Source organism: Sinocyclocheilus grahami, unplaced genomic scaffold, assembly GCF_001515645.1.
Source record: "Sinocyclocheilus grahami isolate Dianchi unplaced genomic scaffold, SAMN03320097.WGS_v1.1 scaffold739.1, whole genome shotgun sequence".
Classification (NCBI taxonomy): Eukaryota; Metazoa; Chordata; class Actinopteri; order Cypriniformes; family Cyprinidae; genus Sinocyclocheilus; species Sinocyclocheilus grahami.
This window is the reverse complement of record NW_015505918.1, coordinates 260,730-274,977: the sequence shown is the minus strand read 5'-3', so window position 1 is coordinate 274,977 and position 14,248 is coordinate 260,730. Positions and strand designations below refer to the sequence as shown.

Genomic DNA, 14,248 nt, shown 5'->3' with positions numbered 1-14,248 from the left:
TCCTTGCAAAAAAAAAATTTGTTTCGTCAGAATAAACGGCTAGTTGTGAACGGCATCAATGGAGACAGATTCTTATTGTGCCCCATATTGGTGTAGTTGCGACATCTACCAGCAGGGGCTAACTGTTGAGGCTAACCAGCCAAACCTTGGCGAGTTAAATTCGTTCATTCACTCCGCTCGGACGCAGCGACTGAAGGGTCTGTGTGGGTTTGTGGGGAGTGGGCGTGATTATAAATGGATCACGTGGGATTCTCCTTAAGTAGGCGGTGACGTCGCAGGGGCTCAGTCAGTCAGAGAGAGAAACGGCGTCATTTCAACAGCTGCTTTCCTTCCCGTTATTTGAGGAAGAGGAGAGGATTCGCTAACGTCTACTGCACTTCAGGGTTGTGTTCCGTTAGAGCAGGCACAGAGAAGCCTTTTGCTACCGTTATTCTGACAGGAAGAATCTGCGACAGCCACCCTATTCTCTTTCCACCGCTGTTTCCCCCCGTTACTTTACTGGACGTACCTCATTTTGACTGCAGACGCGCGACATAGAATGTGACCGTTGGAAGTTCTTTTTTTTAATTCTTCGTTCCCGCCTCTCGCTGCTGTTTATGTTAGCTGCGAAATTACAGGCATTCGGTTTTTAACTGAAGAAGGAGCGAAAGTATTGTCTCAGTGATAGTACAACAGACAATTCATGGGAAATAAAGCCTAATGTGTACAGTGCCAGACAACAATAGCTCCTCACAGATGGAAAGAGGGGTTCGGCTTCACCAATTGAAGATGGAAAACGAAGAAATGAGACTAAGTTCTTGCGAGTAGCAGGAAGGAAGTGAAGACGTGTGTTTTTTTGTGGTAGTGCTGGAGGGAATGATGGCGCGTGGTGTGAGTCGACAGACGGCCCGCGCATCTTTCCACTCTGTTACAGAGTGAGGTAGGTCTCATAATGTATAGATATCTCAATATAATATTGTTTTTCCTTAGTCTAATTACTCTTTGCTGTCCTTTAAGGGTAACGATCTCAATTATAAACCCCATAATGCATACTGAGGAAGAAAATGGATCAGTTTGTAGTTCGACTCTTAAGTTGTGTGTAAACAGTAGTGTTTAAATGGACATGTTTAAAGGGCAATGCAGAAGACTTGAATCAAATGCTTGAACACTGTCCACACCAGGAGTCTTAAAAATATCAAATACAAATTTCCACCCATTGGGGTCTTCAATATTAATTTGATAGCATATCGACCAATAAAAAAAACAAATGTTGCAGGAAATGCAGGTGGTGAAAATGTGGAGAAGTGCCCCAAATCTGGCTAATCTGTGAGCAGTGAGGCATGGACTTTTGCAAACTGACCACCACCCACTGCTCACTATAGTGCTCGAAAGCACTTTTAAGCCGTGGTGATATTATAAAAGACCAGGTCGGACTTGGCCCCCAATGCTCTCAAAGCATTTACTGTCAAGTCTTTCTTTCAGTTGCCCAGATAATAAAACATTGTGAGTAAAATGCAAATACTAGCATCAAGACTAAATGTAGTTTTAAATAGGGCCATTTTATTAATATTAATGCAACAAATATGTTGCAGTTCATTAAAAGGACTGTAACGTTGTTCAGCACAGAGGTCGGCAGACTGTGACAGTAATGTGCATGAATCAACAAACCTATTTGCTGTCATGGGAGATGAAACATCACATTAGTCACATAAGCCAAATTGACATAAAAAAACAACTGAAACAACCTGCTGAAGTATGCAAGGGCCAAGATGTATGCTGGCATGCTTCAAGTGTCTTGTACAAATTATTCCACCGTGTGTGTGTTAATTTGGCTACAATTCTCTTTTAGCAGAACTGGAGGGATGGTGTTCATCTCAGTCCAAGTTATGGATGACAGATGTTCTGAGAATAAAATGCTTTGAGCTTCATCCTCACGATATGTGATTCATTAAACTCACCTTTCAAAGGAACGTTCGCAAACTTCTTAATGAGGTTTATAGAGACCCTGGCATTTGAGTAATGAATGCAATTATATGTCAAGCATGGCCTGGATGTGTCTCAGTAAGCACCGTATTACATATATGTTTAAGCAAACATAAAAATATGGTGTCATATCTAGTATATAACACAACCATCAAAGATATGAACAGTGACCATGCAAATTCAGAACCCATGATGAGTGTTTTCAAATGGGACACTCAATGTCAAATTAATCATTCCTTCTGAGAGAATCACTAGCACATATGGAGAATGATTGAATCTTGTGTGCATTTGTTATGATTGTACATTGCACTTATTGCCCTCCCTATTTTTTATTTTTTTTTTGTCATCCAGATTTTTTTAAATCAGTAATTCATTGATTTGGCCATTATTTATTTATTTATTTTTGTTGAAAGGAGTATGCTCAAATTATGGGAAAATGTTTTTACATTTTTACACATTTTACATAAACATAATATGCAAGGCAAATTGTTCATCTTATTAGGCTCGCAAATGGGTGTCAATGCAAATTTGAGAGACATGTTACCCTTTCACTTATTAAATTGTAACCAGAATTTACATGGATACTTGGACAATCAGTAGAAACATCTCAAAAATGCATTGGTTATGGGAAATTGTTTTCAAAAAACCTAAGCAAAAACCTGTGGGAGCTGTGCATTAAAAAGCTCCTGCATTTATTTTTATAGGGTACACTGATTGCTGAATTATGCTGATCACCATCAAATTAACTTTGTTTGCAGGTGTTTCCTATTAGAAGTGTAATAGTCTCATGTTGCTCTTCTAATTGCTGACCGCTGTGGCCACATCACGCTCCTAATTTCCGTAACTGTATGAAGCAAAAACTGGTATAGCTTAAAAATAAAATGAAAGCAGCTGATTTTGTGAGTTCCTCTCTGTCGTTAACAAATACATAAATATTTATGTATTCTCTTATTCCTCCAAACAAGCATGTGTGTGACTTTGGCAAAAACAAAAACACCTAGCACCAAAGTGAGTGCAGTACATAGCGTTCTTTAGTGAGGCTCTCATTACAGGATATCAAATGGATGACAATGGAAACCTTTGGAGCATTTCATTCGCTCTGTTCTGAAGTGTGTTAACCTTTAAAGTAAAGCCAGGCTTAGCCTCTTTCCATCTTACTGTAATTGCCCACGCTGGGTGAGCACATTTGGTTGAAAAGGTTATCATCCTCTGATCCAGCTGTTGCAACAAAACGGGAAACAATCCACAGAGACAAACATTTAGGATGTAGGTTGAAGGATAGCGTGTGGCACTCTCGAAATAGGTACGAAGTAGGGCATAGAATTATTTTACAACAATGTCAGTGGAAGGAGTCAGAAGGTCACACTAAATGTTAATTGAGCTGTGGTGGTATGTTGTTATGTTATGTTATGTTATGTTATATGAAGTTTTTGCAACCCTGTTACTAATATTTGGGACATGTACAAATACAGTTTAAAACCCTAATTTGTGTGGTTTTATTTTTAACCAGTAAACATTACATAAACACAAATCATACACTACCATTAAAAAGTTTGAAGTCAGTCATTTATTTATTTATTTACATTTATTCAGCAAGGATGCATAACATTTGCCAGCAGTAACTGTTAAGACGTGTAATGTTACAAAACATTTCTATTTCAAATTATGTTCTGTATAATCATCAAATAATCCTGAAAAAAAGTTTACTCTATAATATTAAGCAGCACAATTATTTAAGCACTGGAAATAATAAGAAATATTTATTGAGCAGCAAATCAGCATTTTAAAATGATTTCTGAAGGATCATGTGACACTGAAGACTGGAGTAATTATGCTGAAAATTCAGCTTTTCCATCACATTAATAAATTACATTTTAAACTATATTAAAATAGAAAAAAAGTTATTTCATATTGCAGTAATGTTTCACAATATATATTTTTAATTAAATAAATGCAGCCTTGGTGAAAATAAGAGACTTATTTAAAATGTAACATTTAAAAATCTTAACCACAAACTTCTGAACGATTTCAATACATTATTTGATATAGTCTAAATTAAGGCATATATTTCCCATGAATTAAAAAAAGAACATGATTTTTTGTTATAATTAAAATATGTAAAAATATTGATGTTCTTAGAATAACTTGGTTAACAGGGTTGAATGGTTGATCTTGATGAGTGCAGTCAACACTGCAATTTGTATAAGAAAATGGAATAAGATGATAAATAATGATTTATTGCTAATTAGATAATTAATAGATAAGATTAAATTATATTCAGATATTTAATTAAAATTACCTATTTGTCATAGTATGTTAATGCTTTATGTCGGATAGCTGTTCGTAAAAAAAAATGTATCGTTAAAAAAAAAAAGTTTTTCAAAAATGGGACACCAAATTGTGCTGTATTTGTCATAGAATATTTATAAGCACTCCCTCCTTTGACGCTCTCAAAACAAACCAGAACAAAACAAGACTCCTGTTTTACCTTTGTAATAATTTCTCTCCTATTTTTAGATCACCGTTACTGGGAGGAGGTTCTAGAATCTAATAACCCCCAGTGTGAGAAAGCAACGGTTAAGAGAGAAAATTGCTGGCAGGGAGGCCTTTCCCTCTGGTGCAGTGTTGATAAGTTTAAGGTGGAGGGTGAATAAGAGGCGAGGGCTGTTATCACTTGCTGCTTCTGGCTGCGGATGCTGCAACCCTGCTTGCTGGAGCCTGAAAATTCATTTTGACGGATGCTTCCCCTCTCTGGCTGTTAGAGTGCATCTGGGTGGGGAGGCGGCTTAAAGGGCCTCTGAGGCAGCAGTGTTCTCACTGAATGCCATGTTGTGCAAACCTGCAATTTAAACTCTCACGCAGGGCAGTAAAGGTTAGCTCATGATATGCAGAGATAGGGTTGGGTATCGTTTGGGTTTTTTCGATACCGGTGCCAAATCGATACTTTTAAAATGGTTCTGGTGCCTAAACGGTGCCTGAACCGATACTTATTCAAAATAAATAAATAAAAAATCCCCCCCAAAAATGATGGATTGGCCATTAGAATAGAAATAGAATAGAGAGTGCAAATGTTAGAGGGTCAAGTTTTTTAGTAAAAAAAAAACAAGCAGATAAAATTAGAATAGAGAGTGCTAGAGTTAGAGGGTCAAATGAAGATGAAAGAGATGTGTTTTCAGCCGTTTCTTGAAAATATTAAGCTGGACAGGTCATTCCACCAGGAGGGAACAGTTAATGTAAAAGTCCATGAAAGTTTTATCATAGGTAGATTGCAAAATGTTTCAATACAAGCATTTCAGTCAAATGTAATTTATGCAATATTTCAAACCTTTAACCCACTTGGGAAAATCAACCTATGGCAACCGTTTAAAAGTAGCCCAATTCTGTGGAAAAAATGCGACTTGGCAACCCTGCATCCAACAAGAGCTACCGGAGTCAGCTGATCACAGGTCGAGAATAAGGAGAGATGACTGACAAGACCATGCTGGAGTATTTGCTGCTCAACAGAAGATGTGCTCCCTTTACACAGTGCATGTGATCGCGAAATCGAAAGTGAAAGTAAACAGCGCAACCGCTCATTCAAAAATATTTAAATACACCGCATCCTGCCAGGGTCTCCCTGATGCGCCAAAATGATATACAGTATTAGAATGTTTAAAGAAGTGGACACGAAAATCGGGGGAGCGAAACACATGTTGCGGGAGCAGGCGGCAATGGTCAGAGATTCAGTGGGAGTGGGATTAAGAAAACAGCAGAATCCAGGACATTTTGGGCAATTAAGAAATCCCGGCCGGACGCATTTTTGTATGTTTAAAAAGAGGACGTATGGTCACCCTAATTTATAATCTATTGCTAATCGATGTACGGTATTCTTTTTAAAGTAGTATATAGAACATATTGTCTGCCTCATTCTGTGACAAGAAGCCTCATCAGATCACAAAAGGAAGCATTTGACTGGTGTTGTGGAGTAAAAAGGCTTTTTTTTCTGGACTCCTTTTTAATGGTTAAATTAAATTGTATTTGTATTAATTGTATGTAATCAAAAAGCATATAGAATTAATTAAAATCATGAAAATTAAACAATTTAACATCCTATGAAATGTTTTATTTTTTCCTACCTTATGTTTTATTGTTACCAAATTCTGATTTAGCATGTCTAATTATTTGAAAGCATAAAAACAAGTTTAATTTGACTTACAATAGCCTTATGATTTTTTGCTCAGAAAATCTGTGTTGTGTATTTACATTTTTAAGGCATAAAATATTCATTTAATCTATCTTTTAAGTAACGATAATTAAACAAATTTTATTTTTTGGAAAATAAAGGTAATTTAATATTACAATTAAAACATTGAAGAAATATTGTATGATTATTCCTTAAAAATAAGGTTTTAATCATTTTAGTAGTAGTAGTAGCAGCCTATTACGTACATTCTACTGAACAATAGTAATATATTTCTGCCGCAATGCCTTCAAGTTAAACCGAACATTTATTTTGACGGGTTGCCGTTAATACCTTTACGTTTCTGTGTGTATATATGAGGATAGTTTTACTCAAATGAAACGGTCAAATGCTCATGAAGTGACTCTCTGCAGTTCTGGAGATGTTGTTCATGTATTTTATGTCCTCATTTAGTGAGACGGCAGAGCTAAAATCACCGCAAGCATCACGCGCACTTCAGTACAAGTGGTAAACAAAACCGCACGTCTGCGCCATTCATTAACACAGACATGAAGAATTCATATTTAAATAGTCGTTTTGCGGCTTAATATTTACAAATACTAGTGGGGAGTGTGCTCACTTGTGTGTGCGCTCACGTGTGTGTGTGTGTGTGTGTGAGAGAGCGAGAGAGAGAGAGAGAGAGAGAGTGTGTGTGCGCGCATCAGGTGTAACTCCACTGTGCGTGATACAGAGAGCGCGACCATAACGTAGAGACCTAAATGGCATGCTGTCGTGTAAATAAGATAAATAACATAAGGCTATTTAGTTTGTTTAATAAAAGAACAAGGTATAGACCTGTTCTATCGGAAATGTAACTTTAAATGACGTCTGTTGTGATCTGGCGCTATTGAGAAAATATAATTAAATAAAATTAACTTGACCTTCAAGAGGGGCGGGGGGTGCCGTTGGGGGGGCGGGCCGCCCCCCTAAAATCATGGCAGTGGAAACACTGCCGGTTACATAGGTACCGGTGCCATATTGGTACCGGGTTTCGGTACCCAACCCTATGCAGAGATCCCCATTACCAATCTCCCCCACATTGCTGCCATGTACCGCAAATGCAAGAGACTGAAAAATCATAACGTTAGTGTAGAGAGAATATTTATGTTGTCAAAAACCTTGGTTGTTTCGGAAATCACCAATGATTTTGCAGGTGATGTCATTTACCAACAATATTACTACTATGTAGTAGTGTAGCAGTACACGGCTCATGAATGTAAATTTAAGATCTTCTGCTATCCATTGTACTGCGACACTACTCAGTATTACTCATTGTTTTTCTCTCCTCATTCTTAGATCGCAGAGACATCAATCTGAGGAAGCAGTCGTCCTTCAGAAGGGAACTGCCCCAAAGCATGACCGTCTGTCACTGGGGAGGGTCAGAGAAACGCATTCCTGCAACTCTCATGAACAGTTTGTCATCCCCCTCGTAGGTCCACCTACGGCCCTGAACACACCCATCTGCCAGCTCAGATAACCCTCAGGCTGTTTGCAACGCATGTTTGATGTGATTGGTTGTGACCGCCGCGCTTTGCTAAGCAGCCCCACTCTACATCATGCAGTGGCGTCGGCGACACTGCTGCCCCATCAAGATGACCTGGAATGTCAAGCGGTCCCTCTTCCGCACACATGTAGCAGGCCTTCTCTCGCTGGCCTCACTCTTCGCCCTCTTTCTCATCTACTGCCACCAGGATTTGCTGCAGGGCCGGAGTTGGTTGCGAGACAACCCCTTGGTTTACACCATGCGGGGTTTGCGCCCCCACAAGGAGCGTGCGAAGGGAAACCAAAGCTCACTGCGAAGCCTCTGGAAAGACAATGGTTATGTGCTCCCCAAACCGTCTGTTAACTTCAATTTTAGTTCTCACCAGGCTGAGATCACTGCCCAGGGGATTGTGGGATTGGAGATCTCACCGAGTGGCAACAACTCGAGCACTAACAGCAACACCAAGAGCTTGCACAGGGAAATGGGAGTGGGAGGGCGTCTGGCAGCCCAGCCTTATCACTGGCTGCTTAATGAGCCCTACAAGTGCAACGAAAGCAGTCCCTTCCTGGTTTTGCTAATTGCTGCAGAGCCAAGGCAGTTGGAGGCAAGGAACGCCATCAGACAGACCTGGGGCAACGAGAGCATGGTCATGGGTTATGGGTTCGTGCGGCTCTTTCTGTTGGGAAGGATACCTAATGCGTATCCTCAGAGCTCCATTGAGGAGGAGAGCTTGCAGTACCATGACATCATCCAACTGGACTTCTTGGACACCTATTACAACCTTACCATCAAGACGCTTATGGGCATGAGCTGGGTTGCTCGCTATTGCCCGCACGCCCGCTATGTCATGAAGACGGACAGTGACATGTTTGTCAACACAGAATATCTCGTCCAAAAGCTGCTGAAGCCAAACATGGCACCTCGACAGAATTACTTCACAGGCTACCTAATGAGAGGCTACGCTCCCAACCGCAACAAGGACAGTAAGTGGTACATGCCACCAGAGCTGTATTCCAGTGAGAGATACCCTATCTTTTGTTCCGGGACGGGCTATGTGTTCTCGGGGGACATGGCGGCGAAAATCTACAATGCCTCGTTGAGCATCCGTCGCCTTCACCTCGAGGATGTGTATGTGGGAATCTGCCTGGCGAAACTGCGGATCGACCCAGTGCCACCACCAAATGAGTTTCTCTTCAACCACTGGAGAGTGTCGTACTCCAGCTGCAAATACAGTCACTTGATCACCTCTCACCAGTTCCAGCCCAACGAACTCATTAAATACTGGAGTCACTTGCAAAGCAACAAGCACAATCCTTGCCTTAACATGGCGAAAGATAAGAGCGGGCGGCCGCGCCATAGGAAATTGCAGTGGGAAGGTCTTCGGTGATTAGCCAGGGCTCAGGGTGCAGTAGTGTTATCACAGCATGTGCAAAATTCAGCGGTTTATGAGGTAGGGAACAGCACAGTGTTTTTTGGTATTGTCGATTAAAACTATTTTTTTAATTTCAGAGAGATGTTATGTATTGTAAACCTGTCTTTTTAAAGGGAAGTGAGAGACATCTACGTGTGCAATATCTAGCATGCACAACAAAAACCATCCAATGGCAATACCCCGCCATTTTCAGGTGCCAATTAACCAGGACATATTAAGAGTTTGCTGAACATCCTCTTCAAGCTAACGTTCGAGTGATATTACTAAGGGCCAATTTTATTGAGATCCTCATTGTTTATATATACAAAAGAAGAAAAAAATCGGGAATATTATATGGTGGTGTATCTGTACTGTGACACATTTGATTCTCAATGATGTCCACCTCTGACATTAAGATGATGTTGATTTTTCTATCTACCTAAAACCTGTAAATGGTTTACTATAACCAAACCAAATTAAAAACAGTATGTGTAAAAGATAATATATGGAATTGAATTGCATCATAGATGTCAGATTCAAATAATATTTTTCAAACCTTTACATTGACTAAATATACAGGTCTGCCCTTGATTAGGGCAAGTTAAAACTATTTATTAAATGTATTTCTTAAGCATATTGTCTCGGAGGTGTGGTCTCTTCCAGTGTTATTCAAATAATATGACACTATCCAAATAATATGTTACTCAGCCAGAACTGAAACCCAATTTTAAAATGCAGTTATATAGATCAGGCACATTGCACTAAACAAATACAATAAAATTGTCATAACTCACAAATAGCCAATGAAAAGTTGAAAGCATTTTTGGTTACCTCAGTGACCCCCATGAAACTGTCATCAGCATAAATCTGACAAAAGACTATAAATCTGATCAAATAAACATTATTGATAATAATTAACTTCTAATTGACATTTACAGACAGTTGCACACTTCAGTTGCAAAACTAAAAATGTCTTACTTGTCAAAATTTGCATAATTCATGCAAATTTCAAAACATTATGGAGAAATATCAACATTCAAATCACCATTATGTACTCATTAAATTAAAATGAGACTTGAAAAATCCCAGAATCAGTCCCCAGATGGAACTGAAGACTAATGTGTTAATGATAAAGTAGATAATGTTGCTCTGGGTCAAAATATATAATTACTAGGGGGGCTTCACAACACATTAGCAGAGAGTAATCCAATTAAATTGACGCTGGCAACATTTGAAGGGTTTATTTATCATTTTCATTACTCATTTGTCAGTCTAATTTTAATTAACCACATATTCGAGTGACTACGATAAGTGCTAGATGCAGAATTTGCGCATCAATTACAGGTGACTCAGAAGACATTTCAGTGTACCCTTCTTACAAATCATAAGCACTTGAGTTTCACAATATAACAATTATTGTGGCACAAACCAGCTGCTTCATTTCCAGGCCTATACTTGTTAAAAAACAGACATTGACCAATAAAACCGTAACTCTTTTGAAGATAAAAGACGGGACTTTACTTTAGAGTAAGAATAGAACAATTTTTTTATGTCACTTCTTTGTTATATAAATATAGTAACAGGAAGTGGTAAAGACTTGTTTATGAACTGCAGTAACTTAATTTACTGGCATGTCATTTATCTCATAATGCAGTCATCAATGATGTATCATGTAAAACAGATCATTTTATGTGTTTACTTCTTACAAATCATAAGCACCCTAAGTTTCACAATTATTATGGCATAATGAGTCATTTCATTTCTAGGCCTATACTTGTCCTTGGAAAGTTTGGTTTTATGTCCACCCAGAAATACTAAAAACAGAATTTAACAACAGAAACATAACTGTTTTGAAGAACTTTAGAGTAGGAATGAAAAACTTTTACTTGCATGCTCTTGAGATTTCACATCACTTCTGCCTAATATAAATATAGTAACAAAAAATAAGAAGTGCTAAACTTGTTTATGAACTGCAATAACTTGAGAATTTCAGTGCAGTCATTTATCTGTTAAAATATTTTGTAAAACAGATCATTTAATGCATCATATGGACTATAAATAAATCACTAGTTTAAATGTGACAATGTAACACTCAAACCATGCAAATTTTCCAGAGAATCTGGAGATTTCCAGGACCTCGTTGCTTTAGACCCTAAAACCATCTGTTAAGAATTATGTTCTTGCTAAATGGAAGTCAATTCACACAGCAACTTGCAATTCCAGTGCATTGCAATCCGTTAAATCCTCATCTGTTGTTAAGCATTTATCTCCCTCAATTAATAGGAATCAAAGTCATGGCCAAGGGCAAGAGAATATAACAAACATAAGCATCTTTCATTCTGCCGTGCCGCGTGCAGTCACAGAGAAAGATTAGCACACTTCATCCACAACACTTTGTCCCACAGATTTACCAGAAAGAGAGAAACCGGGGGAAAAAATAACTGGGGGTGAGTGATGAATGAACAGGAAAGAGACTGTGACTGATCAGTATTGAAAACCTGTGCTGCTCTAAACGTGTGAAAAGTGAACCTGGGAAAAGAACTCTGATGTCCACCATGATGGAGTGGGTCGCCGAAGGCCCAGACCCAGAGACGTGTTTCCAGAAATATAGCAGGTACCAGAGTATGATGAATGTCCCAATAGTACCAAAAGCTTATAGCACAGCAATGAGAATGAAGAAGAGAAATTCTCTTTGAATCAGTAGGGTGTAATTTTGTGTGGTCATTTTTCGATATGTAAACATATAAAGCGAATTCAGTCAAATTATTCAAGTGTTGTCAATATTTTAAGGTCTAAAACAGTTTTGGCAGATTTTTTAGATGACATCGGATGCAAAATTCACGTTTGCATGGCATTTGCATATAAATGTGTCTTACAGTGTGTGAACACAACCACCCTACAATAATAAAAATCCATTCACTCCTTTTTTTAAATCCCCAAAAAGCCTAAGTAAAAGTATGTTGCAGACATTTCATGAAGACCCTAAAGAATCATACCAACTTGTGAAAATGGGCATGCGATGTACCCTTTAAGGTAATTCCTGAGCTATGGCAGCACGATTAATCGAAATTAAATCGCAAAGGCGATAAATCTCGATTAGGCAGAAGCTGCGGTTGTCATACCTATCTTTCAGTGAAGCATGGTTCTGTGATCAGCAGTAAATCTCCATCCGAAGGCCAGAGGGCGCTCTCTCGCTGAAACTCAGAAAATCCCTATAGCGGTTGCTGAATAAACAGAAGATTTAACTGCTTTCATTAATTCAATGTGACCAATGAACACACGACTATGACAATATATGGTTTATCTGAGTTCATCTTATTATAATTTGTATTATAATAAAGTATATAATAATGCAATACTAATCGACATAGCCTTTATCACTGCTTAGAATATAATGAAATATGTTGCGTGCCTTATTCTGTGTAAGAAGCCACATCATCTCAAACACTCAACTGATGTTATGAAGTGAGTTTGGAGTAAAAACATGTTATTAAATGTGGTATTTTCACGTGCTTTCAGATGGAGCAGCATTTACTACACAGAGCCTTAGTTCACTGACAAGCTATGCAAACAGCTTTCATAATCGCAGAACGATTTCTCCGATTTCATAATCGCGTGATTAAATCAACTGCGATTATGAACACGATTTTGTGTAGCTTGTCAGTGAACTATGGCTCTGTTTAGTAAAGGCTGCTCCATCTGAACGCACGTGCTGGAGATTTACTACTAATCACAGAACCGGCTTTACTGACAAGATACGCATGACAATCACATTCGATTACTCGTGCAGCCCTATCCTGAGCCCACATGCTTCACTGTCTATGATTTTGAGTTGTTGGCGCCTTTCATGCGGAAACAGGTGAGGAATTGGGGATCATTGTTGGGACATGTACAACACGGCGCTAAACCTCTCCTTTATACCCACTGAATAGCAACCACTGTTAAATCACATAGAGTGGTCTTTTAATAACCAAGTTTTCAAGATCTGTTGTGCAAGTAAACATACCTTTTTAACTGAAATATCCGGCAAATCGGATTAGGTAGAGCACTTTTTCCTTGCAAGGCTACCAGACCATGTCAAATTTAACGTTTAAGAACGTTGTGAAGAATTTCAATCAATTTAGCTAAACCCACTTTCCTCATTAGCTCAGACACGTTCATTCAGACAGCAAATGGCAGCAAAAATATGAATAAAAACCTGTGAATACTACATCGGAGTCAATTACATGATGTTCTTTTTGGTTTATTAAATGTCTAAATGGTTTATTAAAAAATTACACAATGAATATTCATTCAGAAATATTCATTTTGATATTTTGGGGGGTCGTAAAGTGAAAAGGGTGATACTGTCCTGAACTCAGAATAAAAGCTTCATTAAAATAATTAAATTCTTAAAAATAAAAACTGCTTAAGTAGTTTGGCATAATCTTTTTATTATTATGTCTTAGAAAAAAAAATATTACAAATGTTATTTGTAACATTTTTTAAACAATGACGAGTAGACACTGAACTTGGCACATATTTCATATAGATTTTTTTTTTTTTATTCCTTTTCTTTGTAATGGACACTCTTATTTTCCACTGACTCCCTCATTACGATGAATAACCTACAGGAGAACTGAGCAATGCAGGATTACTTTTGTGCAAAACAAATACAATTCTTCTCCATTCTGGACATGATTGAAAACATTCTCCTCATGGATGTTTGCCAAAGTAGAACTGTAGTGAGGAAAGATAGTCCTAGACCATCACTTAAGACCATCTCCTTTAAGGAGCACAACACTGCACAATTTCTCTGAGCAGTAATGGCTATGTTTTCCGGGAGATGTCCGAATGGAAAAATCAATGTGTTGATCTGTTTTGAGGTGTAGAAGCTGAGAAGGACTTGCTTTCATGATAGCAGCACTGCTATAAAAGGCTCTTGAAAAAGCTGACGAGGAACAGACCCCAATGCTATTTTTGACCACATAGCACGCGGCAACAAAGGCCCATCCTTTATAATCCTCATACCCCTTTATCTATTAAAACACTGTAAACAAGCTTTATATCCAACATATTGGCCTCCAGTGGTCATTTGTTACTTCTGGCTAAATGGCTTGTTGCCTCTGAGGATCATTCACACTATATGAACCCTTTGTAACCCAATGACAAGCTAACACTGATTTCATTTTTT

The 14,248-nt window shown here is 38.3% G+C and overlaps 1 protein-coding gene across 1 annotated transcript; it reads left to right on the top strand.

Annotated features, from left to right (window-relative positions):
- The first annotated feature begins 254 nt into the window (after positions 1 to 254).
- On the top strand, positions 255 to 9,709 carry LOC107560698 (beta-1,3-galactosyltransferase 2-like). The gene is made up of 2 exons (XM_016244945.1): positions 255 to 919; positions 7,478 to 9,709. Exon 2 carries the CDS (start codon positions 7,738 to 7,740, stop codon positions 9,049 to 9,051), a length of 1,314 nt encoding a protein of 437 aa, XP_016100431.1. The 5' UTR covers positions 255 to 919; positions 7,478 to 7,737; the 3' UTR covers positions 9,052 to 9,709.
- Positions 9,710 to 14,248: the final 4,539 nt, after the last annotated feature.